This window comes from Oratosquilla oratoria, chromosome 6, assembly GCF_046742065.1.
Source record: "Oratosquilla oratoria isolate Oo_2021 chromosome 6, ASM4674206v1, whole genome shotgun sequence".
NCBI classification, from domain to species: Eukaryota; Metazoa; Arthropoda; class Malacostraca; order Stomatopoda; family Squillidae; genus Oratosquilla; species Oratosquilla oratoria.
In genome coordinates this window covers 81,116,279-81,137,143 of record NC_134782.1, presented here as the reverse complement: position 1 = coordinate 81,137,143, position 20,865 = coordinate 81,116,279, and the positions used below count along the sequence as shown (strand labels likewise).

Below are 20,865 nucleotides of genomic sequence, written 5' to 3'. Positions count from 1 at the left end.
GAGTTATGTTCCTGACAAAGAAGGATATAAACGTGAAAGGTGTCATATATGGAAAGAATACAGTAGAGATGATTATGATAGAAGTGGAAGACCGAGATAAGAAGAGCAGAAAATTTGTGATCAACTATGTGCCTCCGAAAACAGCCTCATGGGAGGAGAATGAACATAAAAGTATGTTAGAGGACACAAAGATAGCATTAACTAAAATAATGGAAGACGGAGGAAGAATAGTTATGATGGGCGACTTTAATTGCAAAGAAATCTGCTGGGAAGAAATGACAGTAAAGAGTGGTGATGACTCATGGGGAAATGCTCTACTTGAGATGATTACTGACCATTCAATGACACAATGGATACAAGAGAACACTAGGTATAGAAATGAAGAAGAACCATCGAGGCTAGACTTAATAATTACATCTGAACCTAGAATAGTGGACAAGATTGAATATAAAACACCAATAGGTAAAAGTGACCACATATTGATTGAACTGGAACTTAATGAAGAAAAATATATGAAAAGAAATGAACAATATAGAAAAGGAAGAATGATGTATGAAAAAAACAAACTTTGATAAAATAAGAGAATTCTTCCAACAAGAAAACTGGGAAGAAATATACAAAGAAGAAACATCAGTGGAAGAGAAATGGAATATTTTGACAAAAATTTACAAAGAAGGAGTGGAAAAGTATGTCCCAAGACAAAAACAAGAAAAAGAATATGTAAAATGCTGGTACAACAAAAGTTGTAGGGAGTTAAAAGACAAAAGAGATAAAGCCTGGACCGGATGGAAAAAAGACAGAAGACCTGAAAAATGGAAAATATATACTAGTTATAGAAATGAATATGTACAAAAGTGCAGAGAGGAAAAAAGAAAATATGAAAAAGATGTTATAGAAAAGTGTAAAGATCAACCAAAACTATTCTACAGATTTGTAAACAATAAACTGAAAAACAAACAAGACTTGGAGAAATTAAGACAAGGGGGAGTTGAATACACTGAGGAAATGGAAATGGCAGAAATTATGAACAAACATTTTAAATCAGTGTTTACAAGGGAAAATATACAACCTGAAGAGATTGAGTGGAAGGAAAAAGTCCCCCCTATGGAAGAAATAGAAGTAACGAAGAATGAAATATTGACACACTTGGGTAATTTTGATGTCAGAAAATCGCATGGGCCAGATGAAATAGCAAACTGGATTCTGAAGGAATGTAGGAATGAACTGGCAGACAAAATACATAGCATAATAAGCAGTTCCTTAAAAGAAGGAAAAGTTCCAGAAGATTGGAAAAAAGCAAATATAGTACCTATATATAAAGGAGGAAATAAAGAAGAACCTACCAACTATAGACCAGTCTCTCTAACAAGTACAATAGCAAAAATATGTGAAAGAATTATCAAAAGTAGATGGGTAAAATACTTGGAAAAAAAACAACGTACTAAATCCAAGGCAATTTGGATTCAGACAAGGACGATCATGCGTCACCAATTTAATATGTTTCTATTCAAGGCTAATAGATATAATACAAGAAAGAGATGGATGGGCTGATTGTGCATTTCTAGACCTAAAAAAAGCTTTTGACAAAGTACCACATAAGAAGTTGCTTAAGAAATTAGAATATGAAGGAGGAATACAAGGTAAATTGCTAAATTGGATGGAAGACTTTTTGCAAGAAAGAAAAATGCGAGTAGTGATAAGAGATCAGCACTCAAAATGGAATGAAGTAATAAGCGGTGTCCCGCAGGGAACAGTTCTGGCCCCAATAATGTTTGCTATATATATTAATGATATGGATGAAGGAATTGAAAGCTATATGAGCTTCTTTGCAGATGATGCAAAATTACTGAAAAGAGTGAAAACTGAAGAAGATTGTGAATCACTACAGAGAGATCTAAATAAAGTACAAGAATGGAGTAGGAAGTGGGAGATGGAGTTCAATACAAAAAAGTGTAGTATAATGGAATTTGGAAAAAGCAAAAACAGAATAACAGGATCATATAATTTGGGAGAAGAAGGAATAAAAAGAGTAGAAAATGAGAGGGACCTGGGAGTCATTGTTATGAATAATATGTCACCTGAGAAACATATAAATAAGATTTTTGGAGAAACTTATAATTTAATAAGAACAATCAAAGTGGCATTTACATACCTGGATGAAGAAATGGTGAGGAAAATCCTAGTCACCCTGATAAGACCAAGATTGGAATATGCAGCAACGATATGGTCACCAAGTACAAAAAAATGTATAAAAAAACTTGAAAGAATACAAAGAGCAATTACTAAACTGGCACCAACACTCTCAAAACTATCATATGAAGAGAGACTACAAAAACTTAAACTACAGACACTAGAGCAAAGAAGAGAGAGAGGAGATTTGATAGCTATTTACAGAATCATGAAAGGCATAGAAATTACTGATAGAGAGAATCTGATAAAATGGGATGACAGAAATACAAGAGGACACGGAAAGAAAATAAAAAAAGACAACTATAGAAGAGATTTGAAAAAGAACAGCTTTCCTCACAGAGCAATAGACAGTTGGAACAAGTTAGATGAGAAAGTGGTGTGTGCAAAAACAATACATGAATTTAAAAATAGTTTAGATAAAATGAGATATGAAGACGGGACCTCACGAGCATAGCTCCCCTTCCCGTAAAATACAACTAGGTAAATACAACTAGGTAAATACACATATATATATATATATATATATATATATATATATATATATATATATATATGCAATAAAAACACTAGGAGCGTGTGTTCACAAATGCGTAAGTAACCACTAGGAAAAGTAAACTAACGATTAAACTAAAGATTAAAAGGTCATCCAAAGGAACTTTCGTAAACAAACTAACAATATCATAACTTACCAATTTAAATTCATAATCTGGTTTTACCTCACTTAGTTTGTTAATGAGGTCCAAACTGTTCTTAACATGTGAAGTGGAAATAGTTCCACCTAGTGGACTAAGAATTGTTACCAACCATTTCGAAAGTTTGTATGAAGCTGAACCTATTGAAGAAGAGTTAAATAAGCACGATTTACCATTACCTTCAGGCACCTTAATTGAACTGATCAAATTGTGTGTTAAAGATTGCAAATTCCAATTTAATGATAAATTCTATTCTCAGAAATTTGGAATGAGCATGGGTAATCCTCTCTCCCCCGTATTGAGTAATCTAAATATGGAGTTTTTTGAAACCAAAATTTTAAGTAAGATCATTCCCCCCAACATTACATGGATGCGGTACATTGATGACATCCTATGTCTGTGGCCCATTCAAGATAATGTAAATGATTTTTTATGTAAGCTTAATAATTTGGTCAGTTCCATTAAGTTCACGGTGGAGATAGAGAATGAAGGCATTTTGCCTTTCCTTGATTGTAATATCTACCGCCGTGAAAGTGAGTTGAAGTTTAGTGTATATCGCAAACCAACCAATGTTTGTTCATATATACACTATTATTCCTCACACCCTGATGGCGTAAAGATATCTGTTTTTTCGTCAATGTACCTCAGGGCCCTACGCATTTGCAGCCCAGAGTACATCGATGATGAAATAAGATGTATTTACGACATTGGTACTAAGCTACAATACCCCACACGTTCTTGACAAAGCTTACAATCGTGCTAAAAGGACATTTTATAACCTTAGGTCAACTCAAACTTTCAATATGAATAACTTGCTAATTTTACCGTACCAAGAGAACCTGCAAAATATTCCAAATATATTACGTAAATTTAACATTAATGTAGTTTTCAATAATAAGAATACTGTAAGACAACTGCTCATAAATAATTCTGTCAATAGTGATAAAGGGTGTGTGTACAAAATACCTTGCAAATCATGTAATCAGTTTTATGTTGGTCAGACTGCTAAAACACTCACAACACGAATCAATCAACACAAGAAATACGTTAGAGAGGGAAACCAATCTAGCGGTATATTCAACCACATGAACCATTTTAACCAACCAGATCACTGGGATAACGCTAAAGTCATTACATATAACAACAACATGCTGGAGCTGCAACGTCTACGTCGTGGGACCACCCCCCAACCCCAAGAGTTGGGGGCCAATCAGCAGCAACTACCCCTGGCCATCAGCTCTACGCAGATGGCACCGATCCCCAAGGAGGAGCTACGCCTACCTGGGGGAGTACCACAATCCTTTTTTTCCAACACACAATGTTACGTTTTTTCTGCACTGAGGGGTCATTTTCCGGCGATCACCCCTCTTCTTCTACTTTTAGCCGGAGATGTAGAGAGCAATCCTGGGCCCACCACAAAATACACATGCCCAACATGCTCTAAACCCATTACTTCGAGCAGACAGACAAAGGGCTCAGTTCAGTGCAATATGTGCAAAAACTGGGCCCACCTCACTTGTACAACACTTGCTGACACAAACCAATACACAAACACTTGGACATGTTCTACCTGCCCTCCAGTAACCCCAATCCCACCTCCCCAACCACAGCCAACACCCTTACCCACTCCCAATTTCCCTTTGCCCTTACCCCCGATTAGTACTCCCCTTCCTTTGTCCCCGATCTCTCCTTTCCCCCCCTCTGACCCAGATCCTACACCTTCCCCACTACCACCCCAACCTCAACCCCAAACGGCAACATACAACACATACAAAACACACAACATCAACATATTACAACACAACATTGACGGTATTAACACTAAAAAAACATGAACTTGAACACTTTCTTAAACAACACAACATACACATTGCAATTCTACAAGAAACAAAATTAAGACACTCACACAAAACACCATCATTTCATAATTACACCACCATCAGACAAGATCGGACTGACGGCAATGGCGGTGGACTCATCACCCTGATCCACCATTCCATCTGTTTTATGGACACAAGTGCCACAACCAAAATTCTCCTCCCTACCACAGATAACACAACAGAAACCCAATCCATTCGTATCCGCACAGGCAACAATTCAACACTAACAATAGTTAACATGTACATTCCCCCCCAATCATCCCCCACAGTTCCAACCACCTTCAGACCTCAACTCAGCCAACTAACCTCAATCCCCAACCTGATCATGGGTGGTGACTTCAACGCCAAGTCGTCTGCCTGGTTTGTCGACAACCCTGACACAGACAGAGGGCTTGATATACAGACTCAATTCGACTCATTGACTATCATGAACAACACGCATAATCATACACATATCCCATACCAAGCCCTCTACACTCCCTCCTCTCCTGATATCACCTTTTGCTCCCCCTGCCTAACCCCAACAACATCATGGAGAGTGGTCGGAGCCCTTGGTTCTGACCACCTTCCAATCATCATCACCACCAAAACAAGATGCACCCCAGCTGGCCACAGACACACTTACACCAATTACAAGAGAGCTAACTGGGAAGCCTTTAATGAAGAGACAGAACAACATTTTGAAACACTTAACAGTACACCAATCACAAACATAAACAATGCTGTGCACGCTTTTAATACAATCATACAAAACGCAGAAAAGAGATACATCCCTAGAGGCAACAGAAAATCACACAACCCCAACTTCACACCAGAAATCCAAGGCCTCATCAGACAACGTGACACACTTAAACACGATACCCCCACACCTATCCCTCAAAACATAGCAGACCAAATACAAACACTAAACACTGTGATTGCCAATAAAATACATGAACAAAAAACACAAAATTGGCAAAACTTTATCAATACACTTGATCACAAAACAAACACCAGCAAATTGTACAAAACACTCAACAGCATCACACTATCCAACACTAACACTACACGCTCTCACGCAGCAATAATCACAACAACAGATAATCTACCCTCAAACAGACAACAAGCAAACGCACTCATACGTCATTTTGCACAGACGAGCCATCTTACATCTCACCCTGACGACCGACGCACCATTCGACGTAAGAAAGACTTTCCCACAGACTCAGACTATACACCCTTCATAGACAGTCAGACAAAACTCATAATGCATAGTCTCAAGCACTCATATGCCTGTGGCCCTGATAACATAAGCAACATCCACCTAAAACACATTGGACCACAAGGTATACACGCACTCACAAACATTGCAAACTACAGCTATTCACACAACACTATACCCGACATCTGGAAGCATGGTAAAATAATCACCATTCCAAAACCGAACAAAGACCCAACAATCCCAACATCGCACCGCCCAATCACACTTCTCTGCACCCCCTCTAAAGTCATTGAACGCCTAATACTTAAACTTGTCACACCATATATTCCCCTTGCTGACTCACAACACGGTTTTAGGCCACTACACTCCACAAACACTCTTCTGACAAACCTCACACAAAGAATTTTAGATGGCATCAATTCAGATAGGCCCCACCACAGAACACTTCTTATAACATTGGACATTAGTAAAGCTTTTGATGCTATCCCCCGCCACAACCTAACAAATAAAATATATAACACAGACATGCACAATAACACCAAAAGATGGCTGGCCAATTATCTGGCAGGCAGGAATGCTCATGTGTCATATAATGGCCAATCATCGCACATCAGAAACATTAAGAACGGAGTACCACAGGGCTCAGTTCTATCCCCCACATTATTTAATCTATACATGCATGACTTACCCACGCCAGACACCTCAGAAATACAAACCTCTTCCTACGCAGACGACATAACAATCACATGCACACATTGTAACACAGACAAAGCTGCAGAAATAATCCAGCCTTACCTTGACACACTCAACACATGGTTCATCACAAACAGACTCAAAATAGCTCCAACCAAATCTACAGCAACACTTCTCACCAACTGGACAAAAGAACACAAATACATACCTCATCTCTACATCAACAACACTCTAATACCACACACAAACACACCGAAAATTCTTGGTGTAACATACGATACATCCATGTCTTTCAAACAACACATCACAAACATAAAAAACAAATGCACACCTAGACTTAACGCACTTAAGTCAATCACTGGAACAACATTTGGACAAAACAAAGAAACTAATATAACAATATACAAACAATGCATACGCTCAGTGATGAATTATGCGAGTCCTGCATGGGCTCCTAATCTCAGTGAGACACACCACAACACCCTTCAAATCATACAAAACAAAGCCCTAAAAACAATTACAGGCTGCACAAATACATCACCTACAGACCATTTACACCATGAAACAAAAGTCCTCAAAGTCAAGGACCACCTCGACATGAGAGGCACACAAACACTTGCTGCAGCCACCACAAACACATCACACCCGCTACACTACATAGCAGAACACCCACACACACCAAGAAACATTAAAACTACACCCATAGACCTTTATTACACACAGATACTCTCTTCTCTTCCTCCACAACCACCAAATACCAGCCTCCGGAAACATATTCATAATCATATCACTCACCGCTCCATTAACACACTGAAAGACAACACACTGCTGCATGCCAGACCCCCTGATATCCACCCTTCTGAATCCTCTCTCCCACGTAAGGACAGAGTCCACTTGGCCAGACTGCGATGCGGTCACCACCCAGCACTTCTAAGCTACCAGAAGAGGCTGGACGACCGTGTTGTGAACAGCTGCCCAGGATGTAACACTTCACCCCATACCATACAACACATAATGGAAGACTGCATTATACACAATCATGCACGCAAACAACACAACATACACTCTATAAAGGATTTGTGGGAAAACCCAGTTTCGGCTGTGGCCTTCCTTGGGGAGACGGGACTGCTCGGACAGACAGTCTAGGGAACGACAACAACAACAACAACAACAACAACAACATAACAGAAAGAAATTTAATTGAATGCAGTTTGATCAAATCTAGTAAGGGGATAAATGTTAATCTTCATCAAGGTTTGTACAAATTAGATAGTTTTATTTCTCATGAAATTTCAAAATTGTTTAAATTGTAACATAAATTATGAGCAGTTGTCCCATACTTGTTGGTCACCAGGACGGCCCAAACGTCCCATACTTGTTGGCTACCAGGACGGCCCAAACGTCCGTCACGTGTACTTCTTCTACTACCTCTCCGAATGCCCTCTTCACTATGTCATATATTCTATACCTTGTTTCTTCATCTTATAATTCCTTTTTGTATCTGCACTGAAGATGTAATTATACGAAAGCGCTCTGCTTCGTTAGTTTACTTTTCCTAGTGGTTACTTACGCATATATATATATATATATATATATATATATATATATATATACATGATCTGTCTATATACCAAAGACTTCTTCCTCCTTATAAGAGGAGTGGCTAGCCAAGGCATGCATTCAACCCCACCCACCCCACTTCCATCCATCATTTTCAGTGCTCTCTGTACCTCACCTTTTCATATATCCTTCCCATCATAGTCATTTTCCTAGTTCCCCTCACTGCCACTATCAATCCCTTCTTAATCTTATCCACATTCAACAACTCTCTAAAATACTTTACCCATCTTCCCTGTACTGCCTTCACTCCCATTCACATCAGTCCATTTGCACCTTTAACCTCTACCTGACTCACATATAACCCCCACCCCCTCATACTCTTTACTTCCTTCAAACAATCAATTTGTTGCCCCATGGTCTTTCTTGCAGAAGACATGCTGCCTTCAGGTAACCAGCAACAGCCTCTGGGCACATCCACAAGTCACTCAGGAAAGATATACTGTGTTGTTGCCTGCGGATTGTTAGTGTGTGGCATTGTAGTATGAGATATTCTTTGTTCTCTGTGCTGTGGTTACATCTATGTCACTGGTTTAAAGTAATAGGAAGGGAGCAGTTCTTGGTTCTCTTTAAGTATATAGGTGAATGAAATACAGTTGATGCTGATAAGAGCTTCACCTTCAGTTGGAGGCATGATTGTTGATCTGTTATTTAATCAGTTATGAAGATAGGTATCAGAGAAATGATTCTCTATGACATCTGTCTTGCAGGGAAATACAGGTACCTGTCATTGATAATTTTCTAGGAATGTAACCCTAATATTAAGTTAGGACTTCCTGTATCTAAATGCATACATACATATACTAGAGGCTTTTTCACCCTTACAAGGGAAGTAGCCAAAAAGAAAAAGGCATAAAAACCATTCCCACCCATTCCATCCCTATTACAATCCACTCCCCTCCACCCTCTACCCTCCCTCTTATCTTGGCACCTCCTGGATGACGGGTCATCCCTGCATCTTGTCCACGTCCCTGGGTCAGAGGTAGTGTCACAAGACAGCACATCCACAGCAAGGCCACTTCATTAAAACAGTGACACCCCCTCTCTGTCCCCTCATGCAGAAAAGGAGAAGACGGGGAGAAATCTCTTCAGGCTGTGTCAAATTTTTCTCACACATACTACCTCATCCCCCAACCCCCCACCCATTCCACCTCATACGTCACAACATCATCCATATACAACCATTCTCCATTCACCCCTGTCTTCTGTCCTCTCCCATCCTTCCTCAACAGACATTCCCCTCTTCCCCAAAGCCCCTTTCATCCCATCCATCCATCTCATCCTAGGTCGACCCCTCATGTTCACTCCCTCCACATCCTTCCATACCTCTTTTACTAGTCTTTCTTCACTCATTCTTTCCATGTGTCCAAACCATCCTAATACTCTTTCATCCACCCAATACCCCTGTCTTCTGTCCTCTCCCATCCTTCCTCAACAGACATTCCCCCTCTTCCCCAAAGCCCCTTTCATCCCATCCATCCATCTCATCCTAGGTCGCCCCCTCATGTTCACTCCCTCCACATCCTTCCATACCTCTTTTACTAGTCTTTCTTCACTCATTCTTTCCATGTGTCCAAACCATCCTAATACTCTTTCATCCACCCAATCTCCCAACTCCCTTTCCACCCCCATTCTTCCCCTCACCTCCTCATTTATCACTCTATCCAGCCTAGTAACCCCCATCATACTTCTCAGACACCTCATCTCAAACAAATTCAAACTCTTTCTCTCTTCCTCTCATATGTTCCATGTTTCTGCCCCATACAGCACTGTCGGCACAATCACTCCTTCATACAATCTCCTCTTAGCATCCATTCCCAAATGTCTAATCCTCATTACACTTTTTAGTCCACCAAGGCATTTACTCGCTTCTCTCAGTCTACATTCTACCTCCACCTCCACTCCACCCTTTCCTGCCACATTTACACCCAAGTATCTAAAACTATCCACTTCCTCCAGTCGCTCTCCCTTAATGCTCACCTCCAGTCTGCTGCCACTTTCACCCCTTGTACATCTCATAACCTTATTTTCACCCACATTTATCTTCAACTTTCTTTTTTCACACACTCTTCCAAACTCTGTCACCAACTTCCTGAATCCCTCCTCTGATCCTGCTACAAGCACAGTGTCGTCTGCAAACAGCTGGCTCACCTCCCACTTTTCTCTATTTTTCTTTAAAAAAATTAAAAATCTCCAATCCCTGACCCACCACCCTTGCATTTAGCTTTTGCACCACCCCATCCATGTATAAGTTGAGCAGCCAGGGCAACATGACACATCCCTGACAAAGTCCCACCTATACCTCGAACCACTCACTCTCTCCATCTATGATTCTGACACATGCTCTACTACTCTCATTAAAACTCTTGACAGCTCCTAGAAGCTTTCCTTCTGTCCTGTATATCTGCAAAACCTCCCACAGTGCCTTCCTGTCCACTCTGTCATAAGCCTTTTCCAGATCCATAAAAGCCCAAAAAACATCCTTACCTTTTCCTATAGCTTTCTCACATATCTGTCTTACCACAAAAATCTGATCTACACAACCTCTACCCGTCCTAAATCCACACTGTTCCTCGCCAATTACTCCCTCTGTTCCTCTCCAAATCCTCTCAATCAAGATCCTCCCACAAGCCTTCCCAATTACACTTAACAAGCTAATCCCTCTGAAACTACTACATTCACACTTGTCCACTTTTCCCTTGTAAAGTGAATCTATACAGGCACTCATCCAGTCCTCCGGTACTCTACACTCTCCAGCAAACATTAATAACCTCACCAGCCAGTCCACCATCACTGTACCTCCTTTTTTTTTAGACATTCTGCATGGCATCCATCCAGACCAGGTGCCTTACCTGCTTTCATCATCTTAACAACTGCCTTCACTTCATCCTTCCTTATTTCTCCTCCATTTTCCTCACTCGTCACGGTCATTTTCTTAGCACTTCCCACTGTAACTCTCTTTCCCTCCCTATCTTCCTTTACATTTAGCAACTCCTTAAAATACCCTGCCCATCTTCCCCTTACTGCCTTCTCTTCCATTATCATCTCTCCATATGCACTTTTTATCTTTTCTTCTCTACTTGATTTGTCTCCTCTTCCTCTCTTAATTTCTTTCCAAAACATCTTTTTATTACTTTCACAATTTTCTGTCATACTCTTACCCCAATTCACATCTGCTCTCCTCTTTGCCTCCTTTACCTTGTGCTTCACCTCTCTTCTCTTTTCTTTGTACCTCTCATATGAGTCCCTCATCCTATTTTGTAACCAATCTGTGAAAGCTCGCAACTTCTCTTCTACATCTTCTTTGTTTCCTCATCCCACCATTCACTACCCTTCCTTCTATTTCCTCCCGTCCTTCTTCCCTCCTTGAACCATCCCCATTCCTCCTCCACTCCTACTTCTACTCTATCCTTCACTCCCTCCCACTCCTCACTCAGCTTCTTTTTGTACTCCTTTTCCTTTTCATTTAAAGAGTTCACTCTAAGTACCTCTCTACCTTTTGTCCTTTTCCTCTTTCTCCATCTATCCTCCACTCTCAAATTACCTTCCAACAAAAATTATCTCATATTCTCCCACTCTCTCCCCTTAGTACATGTACATCCTTAACTCTTCTTATTATACTCCTATCTTCTACTACATAGTCCATTAACGCTCTATCTACCACCCTTCCATCCACCACCCTCTCCCATGTGTACTTATGCTTGATTTTCTTCTGAAACACTGTATTTGCTATCATCAACTCTCTTTCTAGACACATCTCTACCTTCAACTCTCCACTACAATTCTTTCCTGGAACTCCACATTTCCCAACCACTCCATCTATTGGTTCATTTCCTTCCCTAGCATTAAGGTCTCCCAATACAACTACATTGACGTTCCTCCCTTATCCCTCTATGCACTCATTTAAATCTATCCAAAAATCCTCCCTTTCTTCTACACTCTTCTCACTACCAGACCCATATGCACTTACAAAAACCCACATCTCCTTTCCCAGTTTCACCTTCATCCACATCCTTGAAGAAACCTCCTTCCACTCCACTGCACATTTACCTATCTCTTCACTTACTAGTATAGCCACCCCTTCTCTCCCTCACCCTCTCTTCACTCCTGATAACCTCCCAACTACACTCCCAAACTCACACTCGCCTTTCCCTCTCAACTTAGTTTCATTCAAGGCCAACACATCCATCTTTCTTCTCAAAAACATACTACCTATCTCTTCCCATCTACTCTCATCTGTACCACATCCATGCACATTAAAAGACCCAAACCTTAGGGTGCTGGTTGGAAAACTCTTAAACCCTCTTATGCCTTTACTTTTTTAGGAATGTCCCCTATGGGGCTACAGGGAGAAGGATACCTGGTCCCAATCCCCGTCCCATTTTTCTCGCCTCTTACAGTCCATGTGGTAATACTTGGTGGCAGCATTCTTTTCCCCCCACCACAGGGTAGGCGAAACAAGGAAATAAAATTCAGAGAAATGATACAGGACAGCAACAAGGGGTTGGGGGACAGCATAACGGAGGGACAGTAGCAGTATAATAAAAGTTTCATCAATTCTCTGTGAACAGAGTCCTCCTCTATCACAGACAAAATGATGTGTGGCTCTGGTTCATAGGGGGCACCCCATATAGACCTTAAAGTATCAACTGCATGCTACTTTGCCATAACAACATGCAGCCAATACCCCAGATGGGGAGTATCTAAATGACCACAGAGAAAATTGATCCTGCAAAAACTTACCACAGACCATGCCTGCTGCTGGTATATCTCCATACTCCATTCCTATTCCAGCCAACAAGCAAATTTCCAAGAAATCATCCTCATCATCAAACAACTTTGCCAAACGTTCCCGCACCAAAACTTTTCTGTTCTTCTTCACATGAGTGGCCACCCCTCTTTCTCCACCTGCAAATCAGTAATGGGTGATAAAATATTATGAAAGAAATATATTTATATGTTCGTGAAGCAGAAATATGAAAATACTACCCCCTTGTTCCCTTGTGGCATGTATATATAAGTATATCTATATATCACACATACCAATGGGCCATTTCCTCCTTATAAGGGTAACAGCCAAGTCAAAACATACACCTAACCAAAACCCATTCATCATCCCTTCCATTTTAACACCTTGTGAGGAAGAGTCATCCCTATTCCCCAACACACAGGTTAGGTCAAAGGCAACGCATTCAGACAGCACTTCTATAGCACAGTCTGACAGCCAGAGCTGGTTTACCCTCACCATTTCATGACATAATAACTACCATATATGGATGAGTTGGTACACATGTTAAAGTTTACACATGAATGTAAATACAAGAAGATTTTATAAACATTCAAACATATCAATATGCACATGACATGGGAAGAACATGTCACCTCCTGGCTGTGCAGTTCCTGTTCCAGGTTAAGCTGTGGGCAATATAAGCAACTTGTGATCTCTGTATCACATGACACCCCCCTAAGACAGTGCTAGAACTAGGACCAAAATGTTGGGAAATAATACCTCTCATTAAGTCTGGTGTTTATGTGTCTCTTACAATATAGATACACACACACATACTGATGAACCAGTCTGGAATGGATATCTAAAATGAGCTCTGGACTGCAGCACTTTTTTGATAAGTTGGAGGAAACACCTAGTCTGGTATTGTATTGGGACAGGGGAGCTTTGCTTATCAGTGACCAAAATGACATGTTAGAGTAAATTCCCTTAATGGTAACACATTAAAATGGAGGATGGTGTAGACAAAAATATGGGGAACCAACGAAAAGAAGACTAGATGTGAGCAAAGTTGAATCGCTGTTAGGTGGCATCCTAAAAAAAAAAAAAAAGAGCTGCTACATGAAAACACCACAGAGTAATCAAAGGTACAAAGATATTACTGAATTTTCAGGGTTTGCAAGAGAGGGTAGAATACTAGGTAAAGGTTTAGATTTGGAAAGGGAAACAAGGTATAAAAATATTCAAAGAAATCAAGAGATTACAGAAATAATAAATGAAATCATAGATCTGAAAGCAGAATATAGGGCAATGTATAGAGAAATGAATGAGTTGAAAAGACAAAATGCTGAAATAAACAGGGAGCTTAATGACCTAAAAAAGGAATTAAACATAGTAAAAATGAGAACAAAAGGATGAAAAATTAAGATAATAACAAAAATGAGGCTTTGAAAAAAGAAGTAAAAGAACAAATACAAGAGGTGACTGAGAACATTAGAGAAACCATAGAAGAGACAGATATTCAAGATATAAAAAATTAATGGAAAGTGGATCAGGAAAACCAAAAAATAACTTTTAAAGAAACCGTAAAACAACAAGAGGAAGAAAATGCATAAGAAACAGTCATTTAAGTAATTAATATGATGATGATATGGTTTAACATCACAAACTCCCCCCAATCCGAAAGCTAGGATGGTACCCTTCACAGAGGACTTTGTAGCATGGAATTTAATGAACAACTTCACTGGTGGCAGGACTTGAACTGCCATATGGTATTAAAGAAAACACAATGTAGCTAGATACTTTAGAGAAAAAAAGGAGAAAAAATAGCAAAAGAAATTCTGAAAGATACAAAAGGAGAGGCAAGAGATGGAAAAAGAAATAGAAGTGCAGAAAATGGGACTGTACTAAAAAAAAAAAAAAAAATAGTCCACTAAAAATAAAACTAAGGTCTCATATGATAGCAGAAGTACTAACAACAACAGCAGTTGGCAAAAAGTGAAGATTACAAAAATACATACATACATATACCAAGGCTTTTTCCCCCTTCCAAGGGAGGTAGCCAAAAAGGGAAAGGCATAAAAACACTCCCACCCATTTCATCCCTAAATACACTCCACACCCCTCCCACCCTCCCTCTCATCTGAGCACCTCCTGGATGACGGGTCATCCCTGCACCCTGCCCACCGCCCTGGGTCAGAAGCAGTGTCGCAAGACACAGCACATCCACAGCAAGGACGCTTCATTTAATCGGCGACCCCCCCTCTCCGTCCCCCCTTGCATATAAGGAGAGGACGGGGAGAAATCCCTTCGGGCTGCGTCAAAATTACTCACACATACTACCCCACCCCCCACCCCCCCGCCCATTCCTCCTCATGCTATCACAACATCATCCATATACAACCATTCTCCACTCACCTCTGTCTTCCGTCCTCTCCCTTCCTTCCTCAACAGACATTCCCCTCTTCCCCAAAGCCCCCTTCACCCCATCCATCCACCTCATCCTAGGACGTCCCCTCATGTTCACTCCCTCCACATCTGCCTTCCATACCCTATCTCCCAAATCCTTTTTCACCCCTGTTCTCCTCCTCACCTCCTCATTTCACTCTATCCAGCCTAGTAACCCCCACCATACTTCTCAGACACCTCATCTCAAACACATTCAAACTCCTCTCTTCTTCTCTTATGTTCCACGTTTCTGCCCCATACAGTGCTGTTGGCACAATCACTCCTTCATACAGTCTCCTCTTCGCATCCATTCCCAAATGTCTATTCCTCATTACACTCTTTAATCCACCAAGGCATTTACTCGCTTCTCTCAATCTACATTCTACCTCCACCTTCACTCCACCTTTTCCTGCTACACTTGCACCCAAGTATCTAAAACTATCCACTTCCTCCAGTCGCTCTCCCTTAATGTTCACTTCCAGTCTACTGCCACTTTCACCCCTTGTACATCTCATCACCTTACTTTTACCCACATTTATCTTTAGCTTTCTTCTATCACATACTCTCCCAAACTCTGCCACCAGCTTCCTCAATCCCTCCTCTGACCCTGCCACAAGCGCAGTGTCGTCCGCAAATAACAGCTGGCTCACCTCCCACTTTTCTCCATTTTCTTTAACCATCTCCAATCCCTGACCCACTACCCTAGCATTCACCTCTCGCACCACCCCATCCATGTATAAGTTGAACAGCCAGGGCGACATAACGCATCCTTAACGAAGTCCCACCTTTACTTCAAGCCACTCACTCTCTCCATTTCTACTCCTGACACAAGCTCTACTACTCTCATAAAAACTCTTGACAGCTCCCAAAAGCTTTCCTCCTATCCCATAAATCTGCATAACCTCCCACAGTGCCTTTCTGTCTACCCTATCATAAGCCTTTTCCAGATCCATAAAAGCCCAAAAAACATCCTTCACCTTTCCTATAGCTTTCTCACATATCTGTCTAACCACAAAGATCTGATCTACACAACCTCTACCTGTCCTAAATCCACACTGTTCCTCACCAATTACTCCTTCTGTTCCTCTCCTAATCCTCTCAATTAAGATCCTCCCATAAGCCTTCCCTACTACACTTAACAGGCTAATCCCTCTGAAACTACTACATTCACACTTGTCCCCTTTTCCCTTGTAAAGAGGAACTATACAGGCACTTCTCCAGTCCTCCAGTACTCTACCCTCTCTCCAGCAAACATTAAATAACATCACCAACCAGTCCACCATCACTGAACCTCCCTTTTTCAGACATTCTGCATGGCATCCATCCAGACCAGGTGCCTTACCTGCTTTCATCATCTTTACAACTGCCTTCACCTCATCCTTCCTTATTCCTCCTCCATTCTCCTCACTCATCACTCTCATTTTCTTTGCATTTCCCACTGCAGCTATCTTTCCTTCCCTATCCTCCTTCACATTTAGCAACTCCCTAAAATATTCTGCCCATCTTCCCCTTACTGCCATCTCTTCCATTATCATCTCTCCATCTGTACCTTTTACCTTTTCTTCCCTACTTGATTCGCCTCCTCTTCCTCTCTTAATTTCTTTCCAAAACATCTTTTTATTACTTTCAAAATTTTCTGTCATACTCTTACCCCATTTCACATCTGCTCTCCTCTTTGCCTCCTTTACCTTTTGCTTTACTTCTCTTTTCTTTTCTTTGTACGTCTCATATGAGTCCCCCGTCCTCTTTTGTAACCAATCTGTGAATGCTCGCTTCTTCTCTTCTACAACCTTCTTTGTTTCCTCATCCCACCATTCACTACCCTTTCTTCTATTTCCCCCTGTCCTTCTTGTTCCACACACCATCCTTGCACACTTTAAGACTCCCTCCTTGAACCATCCCCATTCCTCCTCCACACCCATCTCTGCTCCATCCTTTACTCCCTCCCACTCCTCCTTCAGCTTCTTTTCGTACTCCTTCTCCTTTTCCTTTTCATTTAAGGAGTTCACTCTAAGAACCTCCCTACCTTTTGTCCCTTTCCTCTTTCTCCATCTATCCTCCACTCTCAGCTTACCTTCCACCAAAAAATGATCTGATATTCCCCCACCCTCTCCCCTTAGCACATGTACATCCTTAACTCTTCCTATCATAATCCTATTTACCACTACATAATCCATTAGCGCTCTATCTACCACCCTTCCATCCACCACCCTCTCCCATGTGTACTTATGCTTGACTTTCTTCCGAAACACTGTATTTGCTATCATCAACTCTCTTTCTAGACACATTTCCACCATCAACTCTCCACTACGATTCTTTCCTGGAACTCCACACTTCCCAACCACTCCATCGATTGGACCATTTCCCACCCTAGCATTAAGGTCTCCCCGTCTGGGGTATTGGCTGCTTGTCATTGTGGCAAAGTAGCATGCAGTCGATACTTTAGGGTCTATATGGGGCGCCCCTACGGACCAGAGCCACACATCATTTTGTCTATGATAGAAGAAATTCTGTTCATAGAGAAATTATGACACTTTTATACTACGACTGTCCCTCCGTTATGCTGTCCCCCAACCCCTTGTTGCTGTCCTGTACCATTTCTCTGAGTATTCTCTTTCTGTGATGGGGGAATTCCCTGTGGTGGGGGAAAAGAATACTGCCACCAAGTATCCCACTTGGATCGTAAGAGGCGAGAAGAAAGGGACGGAGAGAGGGACTAGGCATCCTTCTCCCTGTAGCCCCACGGGGCACATATCCTAAGAAAAGAAAATTACAAAAATATATGGATAAAAAAAGAAATGAGCGATGTGGAAAAAGATAGGGAAAAGACACTAAAAAAATGAAGCCAATGAAAAAAAGCAAAAGAAGTACAGAGACCAAAAAGAACAAGTTTTTTTTTAGAGTACTGGACTTGAAACTGAGAAAATGGTACATAGAAAAAAAAGGAAACACAGTGAACAAAAAAAAGAGGAAAAAGGTACAAATTAAAAGTAATATATACCAACATAGATGGCATGATTTCAGGATTAAATGAATTAAATGATTATCTGGCGGAAGAGAAACTGGATATAATGGGAATTGTGGAGACGAAATTAAAAGGTCCACTACCACCAAATACTGTTGGATAAGGTTTATATAATCACTGGATTAGAAATAGGAGACACAGGGTGGAGTCATGTTTTTGACTAAGAAAGGGTTAAATATAACAAAGATAACAGAAGGAAATAATAATGTGGAATTATGATATAAGTTTAAAATAGTGACATGAAAAGTAATTTTGTATTGATATATGTGGTCCCAAAAACATATTCTTGGAAAGAGAGTGGCCATTCCAAAATGTTTGAAGACACAAGACATACATTAAATGAAATACTGAAAGGAGGAAACTTAGTAATTATAGGTGACTTTAAAGAAATATGTTGGAATGAGATGAGAGTACAGATGGAAGAGAAATGGACGATATTAAAAGAAACCTATAATGAAGGAGTGGATAACTACATACCAAAACAAAAACAGGTAAAGGTGTACATTAAGTGCCGGTACAACAAAAAATATAGTGGTGCAAAAGATAGAAGAGAAAAAGCTTGGAAAAGATGGAGGAAAAAAAAAAATAGTGGCAAATATATATCAAACTAAGAAATGAATATGTAAAAATACACAGGGAAGAAATAAGAAACTATGAAAAAGACATAATAGTCAAATGCAAGGATCAACCTAAATTATTCTACAGATATGTAAATGGTAAATTAAAAAATAAACAGGAAATAGTAAAACTGCATCAAGGGTATACAGAATATATAGAAGATATAGAAATGGCTGAAATTATGAACAAATGTTTCAAATCTGTATTCACAAATGATAATACATACAATTGGGATGAAGGAAAAGGTGAAAGAACCCCTCAATGAAAGAAATAATTGAGACAGAAAGAAATAAGGGACCACATAATAAACCTTGATGTCAAAAAATCACATGGCCCAGACAGAATTGCAAATTGGATACTAAAAGAATGTATAGATGAACTAATGGACAAAATATATAAGATAATAAATTGCTCACTCAAAGAAGGAGAGGTGCCACAAGACTGGAAAAATGCCAATATTGTGCCAATATATAAGGGGGGAGATTAGGAAAACCCAACAAACTATAGACCGGTCTCCCTTACAAGCACAATAGTTAAACTATGTAAAAAAGTCATCAAAAATAGATGGACTAAACATCTGGAAGAAAATAAGATAATGAATCCAAAACAATTTGGTTTTAGACAAGGAAGTTCATGTGCCAAAAATTGATTTGCTTTTACTCAAGGTTAACAGATATAATGCAAGAAAGGGACAGATGGCCAGATTGTGCTTTCCTGAATTTACAAAAGACGTTTGATAAAGTACCACACAAAAAGCTATTAAGAAAACTCAAAACAACAGGTGTATGAGGAAAATTATTGAAATGGATGGAATGACTTCTTGCATGGGAAAAAATGAGGGTGGTACTTAAGAGATAAAAACTCGACCTGGGAAGAAATGATAAATGGAGTCCCACTTCTCTTCTATAGGCCATGGGGCAAAATCGTTATCTTGTAAATTCGTGGTGACTCTCAAAGGGCAACTTAATTTCTTTTTTTCAGAGAAGAGGTAATTTTCAAGTAAATTTAAAAAAGTTCCCACTTCAAAAGTTGCTCCAAAGTTTTTTTATTAGCCCTTTTTACTCATACCATTAAGGCTTAGTTTAGCTTGTAGATAATAGGCAGCAACACTGTACTTTCTTAGTTTCCATTTTAAGAAATAGGGGGCTCGTGACACATTTGCCAATCAGATTACTAGGGTTTCCAAGATGGCAGCCCCCACTGATTGCTGCATTCACATTGTCTCTGAAGAAAAAAGTGCTGTTTTACCTATTTCTGAGAACTGTTTGACAAAAATTAAGGAGTGTACTAAGAAATGGAAACATCTAGATGGTATACAATGGGCTGTTGCCGAGAAATTGTCAGAAAATTTGGGCGATTTCCATACAACCATGGCTTACATGGCAACAATAGGTAAAAGATTCTAAAACTCTGGGTTGGAAGATATCCTCATAAAGGCCGAGGTTGTTGCCCAAGGCTCTGTTAATGGTGTCCTTAGTGGACATCACTACAACCGCAGTGTAAGGGCCCACAAGTTAATATTCGAAGCCCTGAGCAGATTGAGACTAAAGGCTTTTATAGACTCCCTCAGCAATGATGAGCAGTCCACTGTTCTGCAGGTGGCACAAGACCTGTGCACTTCTGAGCCAACAGCAAAAATTTATGATGTAATGGGGCAGGATGATTTCAGAAGTGTTATGGGCATGTATAATACTTATGTTGAGAAGGAAAGGTCAGACAACCCAACCTTTGTTTTCTGGTCCTCCTACATTGATATGGTCCAGGATCTCCTCTGT

The 20,865-nt window shown here is 40.2% G+C and overlaps 1 protein-coding gene across 12 annotated transcripts in view; it reads right to left on the bottom strand.

Moving 5' to 3' along the window:
* LOC143026656 (uncharacterized) overlaps positions 1-20,865 on the bottom strand; it is a 158,046-nt gene that overhangs the window by 76,030 nt on the left and 61,151 nt on the right. For all 12 annotated transcript variants that reach the window (XR_012966523.1, XR_012966522.1, XM_076187408.1 and 9 more), the window contains one exon: positions 13,017-13,181. Coding sequence is in view for 10 of the 12 variants with exons in the window: in XM_076187408.1 (XP_076043523.1) it covers positions 13,017-13,181 (165 nt within the window). In the remaining 2 variants the exon portion in view is untranslated. The remainder of the gene's footprint in view (positions 1-13,016; positions 13,182-20,865) is intronic.